Source organism: Neoarius graeffei, chromosome 9, assembly GCF_027579695.1.
Source record: "Neoarius graeffei isolate fNeoGra1 chromosome 9, fNeoGra1.pri, whole genome shotgun sequence".
In the NCBI taxonomy this organism is placed as follows: domain Eukaryota; kingdom Metazoa; phylum Chordata; class Actinopteri; order Siluriformes; family Ariidae; genus Neoarius; species Neoarius graeffei.
In genome coordinates this window covers 37,342,198-37,356,986 of record NC_083577.1, presented here as the reverse complement: position 1 = coordinate 37,356,986, position 14,789 = coordinate 37,342,198, and the positions used below count along the sequence as shown (strand labels likewise).

The following is a 14,789-nucleotide window of genomic DNA, read 5'->3' as shown; positions in this document are numbered from 1 at the left end:
CTCTACTCACGGTATATAAGCTGATATCCTAGTAATAGAGTAGCCAGAGTGTGCTATTGCTCGTATCCAGTGAATGTGGATAGAATAATTGAGGTTGATAGTGTCAGAGATAAAATGTGCCGGGTTATAAAATCAAACTGAGAAAATAAAGTTTTGTATCAGGGTATTATTATTAAACTACTCTATAGCCAATCAGCTATCTGTTGCTTGGTGTTCCAATAAAATTGGCTAGCGTTACACAAGGGATTTCTCAGAAAGGTTATATAACACTATCAATATCTTATCCTCCAAGCCCCGGCTTTAATTCCTGCTTCTCTCCAGTAGAGGTCAGCTAAAACACAACCTCAGTTCAGGCAATGAAACCCGAACCGCGAAAGGTTTGAGTTTGTGTAAGCGTATCTCTGTGCTAAACAGTGCTTTACTCAGTAATGTCTCTCATCCACCCTCAGGCCAGAGAGAGTTTTAGAAGCACTGAGGGATTCTTTACTTATGCGTTTAAATCAGCCTCACAGTCTACTTCCAAATAAGGGTGGCCGATACGATACGACAAAAATATCACAATACTCGTCATTTCTACGATACACAGTGTGCATCACAATATCAAGGTTTGCTAACAAACCTGGCAAGAAAATACTAATGGTAAGATTTCATCTCATCTCATTATCTGTAGCCGCTTTATCCTGTTCTACAGGGTCGCAGGCAAGCTGGAGCCTATCCCAGCTGACTACGGGCGAAAGGCGGGGTACACCCTGGACAAGTCGCCAGGTCATCACAGGGCTGACACATAGACACAGACAACCATTCACACTCACATTCACACCTACGGTCAATTTAGAGTCACCAGTTAACCTAACCTGCATGTCTTTGGACTGTGGGGGAAACCGGAGCACCCGCAGGAAACCCACGCGGACACGGGGAGAACATGCAAACTCCGCACAGAAAGGCCTTCTTGCTGTGAGGCGACGGTGCTAACCACTACACCACCGTGCCGCCCTTAATTTTTTATGCAAAACTAAAATATTTGTTTAAAAATGTAAAGATCTGGGAAAAAAAAAAAAGAGATTTCAAATGAAAGTAATTGAATCAGCTGCATCCAGTCAGTTAGCAATTGTTACAAAAAAAAAACAGCACATTCAGTGTCTCAGCCCGGAACGTCAAGGACGACATAGCTCATCTGACCTGCCATCAAAACAGCCATGACTCCCAAAACCTCAAACAGAGCTGAAATGTGACCGTGTGAGAGAGGACCAACCTCCACGACAAACTGTTTACAGCAGGAAAAGCAACACCGGACTAAATTTTGTTCCCCGAGGGAAGATCGACCCAAAACATCCATCAGAACTGAATTCGCATGAGAAGAGAGAGGAGATATAGTCAGAAGAAAATGTGTTAATTTGACCCAATTACTAATCTGTTCACAAAAAAATTAAAAATACACTGATCAAGTTTTGTACAGAAGGACGAGTTCTTTCAAATAAAACAATCAGAAGTGAAATCCATCGAGAACTGACGGAGGAAATACGGTACGATTTAACTGGAAATTAAAGTTGTAAACAAACTGTTTACAGCAAACAAACAAGTTTTGTTTCCCGAGGGAAGCTCGACCCAAACCATCGATCAGAACTGAAATCAGGTGAGAACTGAGAGAGGAGATACAATTCTAGTGAGAGGCCTGGAAAATTAATTAATTTGGCCTAATTAGTAACTCGTTAGCAAAACATTTGACAAAACAACGACCAAGTTTTATGCGGAGTGATGAGTTCTTTCAAACAAAAAACAAACAAACAATCGGTACTGACAGAGGAGATGCAAATTATCTGAATTGTGGATGCCGACAGTGGTGTAGTGGTTAGCGCTGTCGCCTCACAGCAAGAAGGTCCGAGTTCGAGCCCCGTAGCCGGCGAGGGCCTTTCTGTGCGGAGTTTGCATGTTCTCCCCGTGTCCGCGTGGGTTTCCTCCGGGTGCTCCGGTTTCCCCCACAGTCCAAAGACATGCAGGTTAGGTTAACTGGTGACTCTAAATTGACCGTAGGTGTGAATGCGAGTGTGAATGGTTGTCTGTGTGTCAGCCCTGTGATGACCTGGCGACTTGTCCAGATGAGCTAAAAATTGTATCGCAAAATCTGATCACAATATCAATACTGGATCATCGTATTGCCCAGCCCTACTTCCAAAACCGTACACACTCGGACACCACAATCTCTAATCATATTTTTATTAAAACTTTACTTTGCAATTTTCTATACAGTCAGTCATTCTTTACAGTCATTCTACAGTACGAACCATAATTCAGAAACCACTTACAGTAAACAGCAGACACACACACACACAATTACGACTACAGTGCACATGACAGACAAAGATACAGCCGCATCAAACACCATCACAACTTGTGGATATTAAAACAGAAATAGATCATACACACATTCTGCAAGTCTCAGTGATGGAGATTCTGCTTTGGTTAATATTCCGAACACGACATGTTAGTACCATAAAACCACACGGTGCTCTCCGGTTCTCATTGATTAGATGTTCTCGCAGTAAATCACACTTCAAAACAGAAAAGTGAGCACAAAGTACATCTGAAAGGAACTTTTTGGTCTAATATTAGGACGTTACACTACTTATTAGAGTGCATCGTTGTTTATCATTATCGGCATCCAGACTAAAGCCAGGTATACTGATTTAACGGCAAGCATGGTGGCATCTTGAATTCGTACTTTATTTTCATTCAGCACGAAAATGTCACATTCGGCAAGGCGCCTCAAGGCAACAGTGTATCTATGACAACAGTGCATCCATGAGCGCAGGAGATTTTAGGCACGGTCTGCTAGTGGTTTTGGCACTCCACATAGCTGTCATATCTCAGCAGGAAAGTAATACGAAAAAAATAAAAAAAAAACATTTATTTTCAGAACAGTGACAGATTTTTGAGCTGTGAGAGCGGAGTAAAAAAGAAGAGAGGAAAAAAAAAAAACCCTAAACAAACCAAAAACATGCTTCTGCATAGACAGTGATGAGAACACATCAGGTTTATGTACCGTTTTTCCAGCTAATAGCCTACTTGTGTAGGTTATTAATTCTAAACATGCAACCTAGCAGAAACCTAGCCATCTAGAATGGCTGGTGTAATTTTCAAATGCAGGAAAGGTTTTTTTTTTTTTAATATATAAAGTGACAGAAAGACCAAAGCAAAATAATTTCACTTTTGCTACAGGTTAAAAAAATAAACAGTGTAACCCACCATGAACATGCACCAAATTGTGAAACAGACCCTACGAGTAAGACTTTGGGATTGATTCGTCTCAGCATGAAAGAAAATATGCAGGGACTCACAGTTTAACATCAGAGAACATTCATATTAAAAAAAAAAAAAAAAAAACGCGCGAGCTAAAACAGTAGTGTAACGCTCTCCCTGCCTAACTCGTCTCTCTCAGACAGCCCTGGTGTTATTTCCGTGATCGGACTGCTATGGCATGCTGAGGAGACTCGAACGAGGACATTTGCACATACAGCTAGAAGCACAAACATGCACTTTGACACAGGCACGCTAGTCCGAGTCTGATGGTCGCTCCAGGGATCAGAGTTCGACTCACCACGCTCGGTTTGGTCAGTCTATTTCCTGGCACGGCGTGCTGTGGGAGTTCTGAGGCACCTGGTATATTTGGCCGTCTGTAGACGCGGTTTGGTCAGATGTGCTTTTAGGCGTGTCGTACATGGAGCTCCCTGATTGGTTGCTGTCCGTCCGAGCTACTAATCCTCGCCCTCGGAATGGCAGCGTGCCTCCTGATATGTGATTGGCCCTGTCGATCGTTATGGGAATGGCATACTCTGTTCCAGAAGCGGGGAGCGGTTCAGCATAAGCGTGATATTGCTCAGGGGTCAAGGGGGCATCATACTCCGGATCGGCTCCTTCTTCAGGCTTAAACGTTGATCTCTGACCCAGAGAGGCCATGGTACCACTGACCAGAGGCTGAGCGTATTCTAGAGAGACAGGTTGGAGGCATACATTATGAACAGGGTAAAAATAATGGCTGCTTCAGTGCTAGTTTTTCTATGAACGCTAACACGATGAGTGGATGTGAAGTTCTGTACCTGCAGGTTCCACCCGTGGTCTCTGGTGCTCAGCTCGTGCGGTAGCGCTGTAGCGCACGCACTCGTCCCCATCCAGCTTAGACGGCAACAGCTGCTTCATGCTCTTCCACCACACTGGAACACACACACAGGCTTTGGCAAGTGTTCTCACATACACATTATATACAGTGGGGCAAAAAAGTATTTAGTCAGCCACCAATTGTGCAAGTTCTCCCACTTAAAAAGATGAGAGAGGCCTGTAATTTTCATCATAGGTACACTTCAACTATGAGAGACAGAATGGGCGGAAAGAATCCAGGAAATCACATTGTAGGATTTTTAATGAATTAATTGGTAAATTCCTCGGTAAAATAAGTATTTGATCACCTACAAACAAGCAAGATTTCTGGCTCTCACAGACCTGTAACTTCTTCTTTAAGAGGGTCCTCTGTCCTCCACTCGTTACCTGTATTAATGGCACCTGTTTGAACTCGTTATCAGTATAAAAGACGCCTGTCCACAACCTCAAACAGTCACACTCCAAACTCCACTATGGCCAAGACCAAAGAGCTGTCAAAGGACACCAGAAACAACATTGTAGACCTGCACCAGGCTGGGAAGACTGAATCTGCAATAGGTAAGCAGCTTGGTGTGAAGAAATCAACTGTGGGAGCAATTATTAGAAAATGGAAGACATACAAGACCACTGATAATCTCCCTCAATCTGGGGCTCCACGCAAGATCTCACCCCGTGGGGTCAAAATGATCACAAGAACGGTGAGCAAAAATCCCAGAACCACACGGGGGGACCTAGTGAATGACCTGCAGAGAGCTGGGACCAAAGTAACAAAGGCTACCATCAGTAACACACTACGCCGCCAGGGACTCAAATCCTGCAGTGCCAGACGTGTCCCCCTACTTAAGCCAGTACATGCCCAGGCCCGTCTGAAGTTTGCTAGAGAGCATTTGGATGATCCAGAAGAGGACTGGGAGAATGTCATATGGTCAGATGAAACCAAAATAGAACTTTTTGGTAAAAACTCAACTTGTGTTTGGAGGAGAAAGAATGCTGAGTTGCATCCAAAGAACACCATACCTACTGTGAAGCATGGGGGTGGAAACATCATGCTTTGGGGCTGTTTTTCTGCAAAGGGACCAGGACGACTGATCCGTGTAAAGGAAAGAATGAATGGGGCCATGTATCATGAGATTTTGAGTGAAAACCTCCTTCCATCAGCAAGGGCATTGAAGATGAAACGTGGCTGGGTCTTTCAGCATGACAATGATCCCAAACACACCGCCTGGGCAACGAAGAAGTGGCTTCGTAAGAAGCATTTCAAGGTCCTGGAGTGGCCTAGCCAGTCTCCAGATCTCAACCCCATAGAAAATCTTTGGAGGGAGTTGAAAGTCCGTGTTGCCCAGCGACAGCCCCAAAACATCACTGCTCTAGAGGAGATCTGCATGGAGGAATGGGCCAAAATACCAGCAACAGTGTGTGAAAACCTTGTGAAGACTTACAGAAAATGTTTGACCTCTGTCATTGCCAACAAAGGGTATATAACAAAGTATTGAAATGAACTTTTGTTATTGACCAAATACTTATTTTCCAACATAATTTGCAAATAAATTCTTTAAAAATCAGACGTGATTTTTCTGGATTTTTTTTCTCATTTTGTCTCTCATAGTTGAGGTATACCTATGATGAAAATTACAGGCCTCTCTCATCTTTTTAAGTGGGAGAACTTGCACAATTGGTGACTGACTAAATACTTTTTTGCCCAACTGTATATCTTCACTTACTCTATCCACATTCACTGGATATGAGCAATCACGTGCTCTGATTGGCTACTCTACTACTAGGCTATCAGCTCATATACTGTGAGTCGAGAAAAACAAAAATGGTGGCGCGTGTTGCTGAACCAACCGAGGACGGAATAAAAACAAATACTCAAATTTTTGGGGGGTGAGCATCATTTGATTTACACAAACAAGCCTACAGTTTTAAAGCCATAAATTGTTGTTTTATTGTGACACAAACAATAATTAAGATGCAAAAACAGAAATCTGGAGTGTGCATAAGTATTCACCCCCTTTCTTATGAAGCCCCTAAATAAGAGCTGGTCCAACCAATTCACTTCATAAGTCGCATAATTAGTTGATTAAGATCCACCTGCGTGCAATCAAAGTGTCACATGATCTGTCACATGATGTCTGTATAAATCAACCTGTTCTGGAAGGACCCTGACTCTGCAACACTACTAAACAAGCAACATGAAAACCAAGGAGCCTCCAAACAGGTCAGAGACAAAGTTGTGGAGAAGTATAGATCAGGGTTGGGTTATAAAAAAATATCCCAAACTTTGAATATCCCACAGAGCACCATTAAATCCATTATAGCAAAATGGAAAAAAACGTCACCACTACAAACCTGACAAGAGAAGGCCGCCCACCAAAACTCACAGACCGGGCAAGGAGGGCATTAATCAGAAATGCAACAAACACTGAAGGAGCTGCAAAGATCCACAGTGGAGATGGGAGTATCTGTCCATAGGAACACTTTAAGCCGTACACTCAGCAGAGCGGGGCTTTATGGAAGAGTGGCCAGGAAAGAAAAGTCATTTGCTTAAGAAAACATGTTTGGAGTTTGCCCAACCACATGTGGCAGACTCCCCAAACACATGGAAGAAGATTCTCTGGTCAAATGAGACTAAAATTTATCTTTTTGGCCATCATGGGACACGCCATGTGTGGCACAAACCCTGAGAACGTCATTCCTACAGTGAAGCATGGTGGTGGCAGCATCATGCTGTGGGGATGTTTTTCATCTGCAGGGACAGGAAAGCTGGTCAGGACTGAAAGAAAGATGGATGTCACTAAATACAGGGCAATTCTGGAGGAAAACCTGTTTGAGTTGGCCAGAGGTTTGAGACTGGCACGAAGGTTCACGTTCCAGCAGGACAATGACCCTAAACATACTGCTAAAGCTACACTGGACTGGTTTAAAGGGAAACATTTAAATATCTTCGAATGGCCTAATCAAAGCCCAGACCTCAATCCAATTGAGAACCTGTGGCATAACTTGAAGATTGCTGTACACCAACGCAACCCATCTAACTTGAAGGAGTTGGAGCAGTTTTGCCTTGAGGAACGGGCAAAAATCCCAGTGGCTAGATGTGCTAAGCTAATAGAGACATACCCCAAGAGACTTACAGCTGTAATTACAGCAAAGTATTGACTTTGGAGGGGTGAATACCTATGCACACTCCAGATTTCTGTTTTTTCATCTTGTTGTAGATGAAAAAAAATCTACAACAACCCTCCAAAAATCTTTCAATTCCAGCTTGTAATGCAACAAAACACCAAGGGGGATGAATACTTTTGCAAGACGCTATAATGGATAGATGGATGGTCAGAACGCATCTTTATTTTTCAAGAATTATTGAATGTTTCACAAATTGCTAGTGTCATTTCGCTGGTTTGTTTACATTCTAAGCAGAAATGATTTTGTCGGATGTTTTGTATAAAAGTTATTATTTGTCAAATTTGCAAAAAATAAAAATGCTCCGTTTCTCAAAAGCCAGTGAATGTACTGTAGCTAGAATAAGAGAGTTATTCCACTCAATCTCATCATACATGGATTATAGCCAAGTCGGTGCTACGCGCCTCATCGGCTATCAGCTCATGTACGACTCGATTTCGTGGAATAACTGAAGTGTACCTAATGACACGTCAGTCAGCATAGTCTGAACAATACCTGTACGGTCCCAGTGTGGAAGGTCATACGTGACTTCAGGACTTTTCCTGAAATGACAAACAAACAAACAAACAAACCCCAGTAAATCAAATCTGTAGCTCAACTGAGCAGAGCAACACTCCGGTACTGTAAAAAGTACACATTAATTTGCTGTCAATTTCAAAGTTGCTCAGAACTCCAACACTATGAAAGAACATCTGGAACATACATGGAGTCATGTGGTAAACAAAAAATGTTTCATACTGTAGATTCTTCAAAGTATCCAGCGTTTACCTTGACGCTTTACACACTATCGGCATTACCTTAACCAGCTTCATGAGGTCGTCACCTGGAACGCTTTTCAATTAACAGGTGCCTCGTCAAAAGTTAATTAGTGCAATTTCTTGCCTTCTTAATGCGTTTGAGATCAAACAGTAAATAGCCCTATTCCACAACTGTAGTAATCCATATTATGTCAAGAACCGCTCAACTAAGTAAAAAGAAACGACATCCATCATTACTTTAAGACATGAAGTGACTTAATTAATAAAAATAGCAAGAAACCATTGACTTAGGTGTCCCCAAACTTCTGACTGGTACTGTATATTATCCTGATTACTTTAAGTACTGTTGGTGTCTTCATGCAGCAGCGCTTTAACCATTTAATTTACTCATCTTTTCCTTATTAAATACTTGAGATGTTTTCCAAAGTTTTCAGCTCTTTGTTAGCAGCTAAACTAAATATTGTGATGAGTATCACTACAATATGTTATGTTCCATCCTCCACTTCTAATTTGGGCTCTGCTTGTGCAAAAAGCTTGAAACGGGTTTAAACCTGCCTTGGTTCACATTAGTTTTAGCCCACCAGCAGAAAGAAGAAAAAAACAAAAAACTAGAACATCAAGGGCGTCGTAGCTCATCTGACCTGCCATCAAAACAGCCATGACTCCCAAAACCTCAAACAGAGCTGAAACGTGACCGTGTGAGAGAGGACCAACCTCCACGACAAACTGTTTACAGCAGGAAAATCAACACCGGACTAAATTTTGTTCCCCGAGGGAAGATCGACCCAAAACATCCATCAGAACTGAATTCGCATGAGAAGAGAGAGGAGATATAATTCTAGTCAGAAGGAAATGTGTTAATTTGACCTAATTACTAATTTGTTAGGAAAAAATTGACGATACAATGACCAAGTTTCGTGTAGAAGGTAGGGGTGTGCAAAAATATCGATACGGCGATATATCGCGATACTTTGTCTTCTGATTCAATATCGATACTCAAAATTTGAATATCGATATTTTTTCAAATAATAAAATCATGTTTCAGACGGGTTGTAAATCCAGTACGACTTCCGCACCTCCGCTCCGCGAGGTGTCGCTGTGCCGCTCCCTCACTGCAAGGCTCTTTTCTTCTTCTCTTTTTTTCCCCAGCGGTTGCAGTGAGGAAAAAAAAACAAGCAAGCATGGCTGTTAACGTAAACCTAGAGACGCCGCCGAACTTTAAGGCAGATGTTTGGAGGCACTTTGGATTCCAAAGGAAAGGAGGAAAAAACAGTGAGCCGGTGTTCTGTAAAGTTATCCTACCTCTTGGATTTGTCCTACCAAGCCTACTGCGCATGCGCGAAATCCAGGAGGGTAGGAAAATTCAACAGTAGTTTTGTTCTACCGATCAGCTGGGCTGATAGAAAATCGGTGAGCATTTCACGCATTTGCCGATTTTTATGTTTTGTGCGTATTGGTCGAGTCTTTGGCCGAGTCAAATAATTTGTAATGACTTGTTTTGAATAATAAACCGGTCTGTATGAGAACTTGCTAATCCATGTGTTCTGCGCATGCGCAGTAGGCTTCGCGCATGCGCAGTAGGAGACTAAGCTGCACACTGCACTTTTCAATGTGTTTCAGACAGTGTGTTGTTCCTGCAAAATAAGCACAAGTTAAATGTTCTCAGGTTCTCAAGTTTACAAAGAACAAATTGATATTAGTGTTAGCACTGAAATGTATGTGCAGTCTGCAGTGCAAGTTTTAAGTTTTCATAAAACAATTTGATTCTGCTTGTTAAGCAGCACTGATGTGTCCAAGCTTACAGAAAAGTTGAGAATACTAGCACAGAAATGGGAATTTTCTGTATGTTGTAGTGAAGCAACTCTTGGTTTTGCCAGCAGTGGAATAGAGACAAATATATGTCTGGCAAGAGTGTGTAGTTATGTATGTGAAATGTAATTTTACAGTGGTCAATAAATTCTGATTTTCTTCAGTGACGCAGATATCGTGATGTGGTTGAAATTTCTTGCAATATATTGATTATTGCAGAATCGCTGTACCGTGATATTATCGTTATCGTGGGCAAAATATCGCCATAGTATCGTATCGTGAGGTATCTGGTGATACCCAGCCCTAGTAGAAGGTCGAGTTTTTTCAAATAAAACAATCAGAACTGAAATCCATCGAGAACTGACGGAGGAGACAGGGTTTAACTGAAATAAACAAATTGTTTACCACAAGAAAATCAACAAACAAATGACGAAGTTTCGTTCCCCGAGCGAAGCTCGACCCAAAATGTTGATCAGAACTGAAATTGGGTGAGAACTGCGAGAGGAGATACAATTCTAGTGAAAAGTCCCAAAATTCGTTAAGGTGCCTAATTAGCAGTTCATTAGCAAAAAATCTGACAAAAAAAATGACCAAGTTTTGTACAGAAGGACTAGTTCTTTCAAACAAAACAATCAGAACTGAAGTTGATTGAGAATTGAGGGAGGAAATCTGAAAATAAACGAAGCTGTAAACAAATTGTTTACAACAGGAAAAATCAACAAACAAGCGGCCAAGTTTTGTTTCCCGAGGGAAGCTCTACCAAAAACGGCCATCAGAACTGAAACTGGATGAGAAATCAGAGAGGAGGTGTAATTCTAGTGAGGGACCTGGAAAATGTTAATTTGGCCTAATTAGTAACTTGTTAACATAAAAATTGCCAAAATAACGACCGAGTTTTGTGCAGAGTGACGAGTTCTTTCAAACAAAACAATCGGAGTGGAAATCCGTGGAGAACTGACGGAGGAGATACGATTTAACTGAATTATGGACGCTGGATGCCACACCACGGCAATAACTCCTCGGCCTTATGGCCAGACGAGCTAACGAATCTAATAGTCAGTTTTATTACTTGCATTAATTAAAAAAAAAACACTATAAAAACCTTCCAAATAAAATTATAAACGACATTTTTTACATTTTGTCCTAAGGGTGTGCAAACTTTTGCACTCACCTGTATAATCATTAAAAAAAAAAATTTTTAAACAACTGTGACAAAAATAGATTTTGATTCCTAAGTCAGCAATTATATTGTGAGCAAGTTGTTGGTCAGTGTCATAAATATTGGCACCCGATTAAAGCGGCAGTGTATCATTATAACAATACAATACTGTTATACTGCCTGCTCCGAAATCAGTCTTATTAGCGTTTTTAAATGCCTTATTCCCTGACGTAAATGAGATGTATGGCTTACTAACCTGCTCTTCCATAGCCACACACACACCATCAACAGCACTGGAGCCGTGAGAACCACCACCAGTACAGGAACCAACACGGCCACTAACGCCACCTCTGAAACACACGCACAGCATAACACGCTTACACTTCTCTTTCGCACAAAAATGAACTCCTGGGTAATAAATCACAGAGAAAAATAAACCATGAAAGAGCTGTGTGTTGGGAAACAAACTGTACACTGAACACACGGGGGGGGGGGGGGGGGGTCTCTGATCCACTGTAATTTTACATAACACAATATAGTCTCATCTACAGTGGATCATTCTCACCGTTATGAGAATGTGGAGGCACGGTGGTGTTCCGGACGTTAGGCGTGTGTGTTGTCGGCTCCTGTACAGGAGGTATGGTGTTTCTTCTTGGAGGAGGAGGGACTGGAGGGAATATTCGTGGACTCGCTGAATGATAAAGACAGAAAAGGAATTCAACAGAAAGCCAAGAGGTCTGACTCAATCTTATTTGCTCCCTATCTTCAAATCAGACGTGTGATTGGTCCTACCTGCAGGTACTTGACAGCCAAGCAGCTCCATTTTTAGTGCAATCTTCTGATGCCACTGCACAGGGGTTACTCTGATAAACCGCGCTTCGATAGGTGGGATGAAATTGTTCCGGACTTCTTGAAGGTAGTTCATATTCCCTTGGAAAACCTGTCATTAACACACGTGATGAGTAGCTTTGGAACAGCAACCAGAACATCGAGGACATTGTAGCTCATCAAAACAGCCATGACTCCCAAAACCTCAAACAGAGCTGAAATGTGACCGTGTGAGAGAGGACCAACCTCCACGACAAACTGTTTACAGCAGGAAAATCAACACCGGACTAAATTTTGTTCCCCGAGGGAAGATCGACCCAAAACATCCATCAGAACTGAATTCGCATAATAAGAGAGAGGAGATATAATTCTAGTCAGAAGAAAATTCATTAAAGTTGACCTAATTTGTTAGCAAAATATTAACAGTACAATGATCAAGTTTTGTGCAGAAGGTCGAGTTCTTTCAAATAAAACAATCAGAACTGAAATCCATCAAGAACTGACGGAGGAGACACGGTTTAACTGAAATAAAGTTGTTAACAAATTGTTTACCACAAGAAAATCAAACAAACAAATGACAGTTTTGTTTCCTGGGGGAAGATCGACCCAAAACATTGATCAGAACTGAAATTGGATGAGAACTCAGAGGAGATACGATTCTTTTTTTTGGGGGGGGGGCTTTTTTCACCTTTATTGGATAGGACAGTGTAGAGACAGGAAATGAGTGGGAGAGAGAGACAGGGAGAGATTGGGAAATGACCTCGTGTCGGAATCGAACCCGGGTCCCCGGATTTATGGTATGGTGCCTTAAGGCCAATTTATGCTGACAACCCAGTCCTCGCAGATGGCGTCGCAGACAGCGTCTGCGTAGCCCCCCCACCTTCGCAGACGCTCTGCGCGCACCTCCCAAAAATTGTGACCACCGCAGAAGCCTCGCAGACAGCATCGCAGACAAGAGGGCTCTGATTGGTCCACTCTACATCCGCTGTACACGCACTTCCGCTTCCCTACTTTCCCGGTTTGTTTTGTTTTCACGACCGCCATTTTTAAAACCACGAGCGAAGATGGAGCAGCACGAAGAGCGGTTGATCGAGGAAGTGAGGAAGTACGGACATCTATACGACTCCAGTTCTAGTCATTATAAGTAACCGGAGGATAAACACTCCACTAACCACACCCGCCAACTACTCTTAGCGACTTCGCGCCCCCTTGCGTTGTGGCGGTGAATAACATCGCGCACGCCTATTACTCCCCGCTCAATGATAAATTACAACTGTCTGCGAAAAGCTATCTTCGAAAGCCTTGTCGCAAGAGCATGCAGAGGCCCTTAGCCACCTGAGCCATGAGACCCCCGAGGAAGAGATACAATTCTAATGAAAAGTCCCAAAACTTGTTAAGGTGCCTAATTAGCAGTTCATTAGCCAAAAATTGACAATACCATGACCAAGTGTTGTGCAGAAGGTCGAGTTCTTTCAAACAAAACCATCAGTTCTCAATCGATTTCAGTTCTGATGGAGATGCGATTTAACTGAAAAGAAACAAAGCCGTAAACAAATTGTTTACAACAAACAAATGACCAAGTTTTGTTTCCCAAGGGAAGATTGACCCAAACCAACGATCAGAACTGAAATCGGGTGAGAACTACAAGAGGAGATTAGGGCTGGGAATCGACCCAGATTTCCTGGATCGATTCGATTCCGATTCATAAGGTCACGATCCGATATCGATCTACTTAGATATTGCTGGATTGTCACTTTAAAGTAAAAACTGTCCCTATTGACAGGAACAGCCCCATGTGTGTTTGTGCATGCATCTGTGTATGTGTAAGAGGGACACACAGAGAGAGAAGAGTCAAGGATTTAAAGGATTTATTTTGGAATGAAAAAAATCCAGGTTTTATTTGAATTCTAAATCAAAACCATGACATCCGGTGGCCCTCTTTTGGTTGAATAACATACCCATGGCAGGGTTTCTGACCACAAAGAAAAAAAAGCACCTCAGCAACCACAGCAATTGTGTAAGAAATGATGCTTATTTGCCACTATATTTTACCTCTATGTGGCACAGTTTGCACACTGCTTTTGTTCTGTCGACTTCGTCTCTGTCCTCGTAACGTTTGAATCCAAAGTAATGCCATACATCAGCTTTCAGGCCAGGCGGTGATTTTAGCTGTGCAGCTTCAGCCATCTCGCGTTCTTAAGTTTCGGTTTCGTTTGCCGGCACCCGCTTTTTTATAGCGGTCCCTGCGCGGTCGAGAAAATAGTGCCTATAGAGATCTTGCAGTCATGTGACCGGAAAGTACACAGCCGCCATCTTGTCGGTAAAAAACACCGCTGAATACTGCTGCACTCGTGTACAGAATGGATCAATTTCAACCGACGGACTACACGGCTCATTTTTCTAATGAACAGATAACTAGATATATGTCTAAAATAAACGATCTACAGATTAGTGACCCTTATGGCTTACTGGATGGAGTTTTCACGACCGTGTCAGTGGATATTGAACTGCCAGAGGTGGAATACCCAGATGTGTATAATTACCTCATAAACTTTCCCTTGCTGTTCAGTGGTGAAGCACTGCGTGCTTATAAATCTCTGGACAGTTATCTTTACAGAAATTCAGGATTTGTCAGCCGCCCTCAGATGTGGCATCTTGTAAACAAGAAAATAACAATCCTCATTGGACGGGTAAGTCACTTAAGTATTGAGTATAGCACTGACCAGCCGATTATAGAATAGAATAAGGTAATTCCAGCTGTAATTCCAAATCGTCCGTCTTGTTTACCATGGATCTGGCGTTGGAGAGGTAGAGGCTTAGCAGTGGAGATTTGAGTGGCTGTTTTCTGAGCTTAGTCAACAGGCCGGCTCTGCAGCCACGCTTTTGCTTCCTCTCCCGGCGCC

General features: G+C 42.4%; 1 protein-coding gene across 1 annotated transcript in view; it reads right to left on the bottom strand.

The window, feature by feature from the left end:
• Positions 1-2,228: 2,228 nt before the first annotated feature.
• dcbld2 (discoidin, CUB and LCCL domain containing 2) overlaps positions 2,229-14,789 on the bottom strand; it is a 97,548-nt gene continuing 84,987 nt past the window's right edge. Inside the window, exons 10-15 of the mRNA XM_060929425.1 lie at positions 11,851-11,998; positions 11,624-11,749; positions 11,315-11,408; positions 7,828-7,874; positions 4,095-4,208; positions 2,229-3,983 (exon numbers count right to left, since the gene is read on the bottom strand). Coding sequence (XP_060785408.1) covers positions 3,610-3,983; positions 4,095-4,208; positions 7,828-7,874; positions 11,315-11,408; positions 11,624-11,749; positions 11,851-11,998 — 903 coding nt within the window. The 3' untranslated portion in view covers positions 2,229-3,609. The remainder of the gene's footprint in view (positions 3,984-4,094; positions 4,209-7,827; positions 7,875-11,314; positions 11,409-11,623; positions 11,750-11,850; positions 11,999-14,789) is intronic.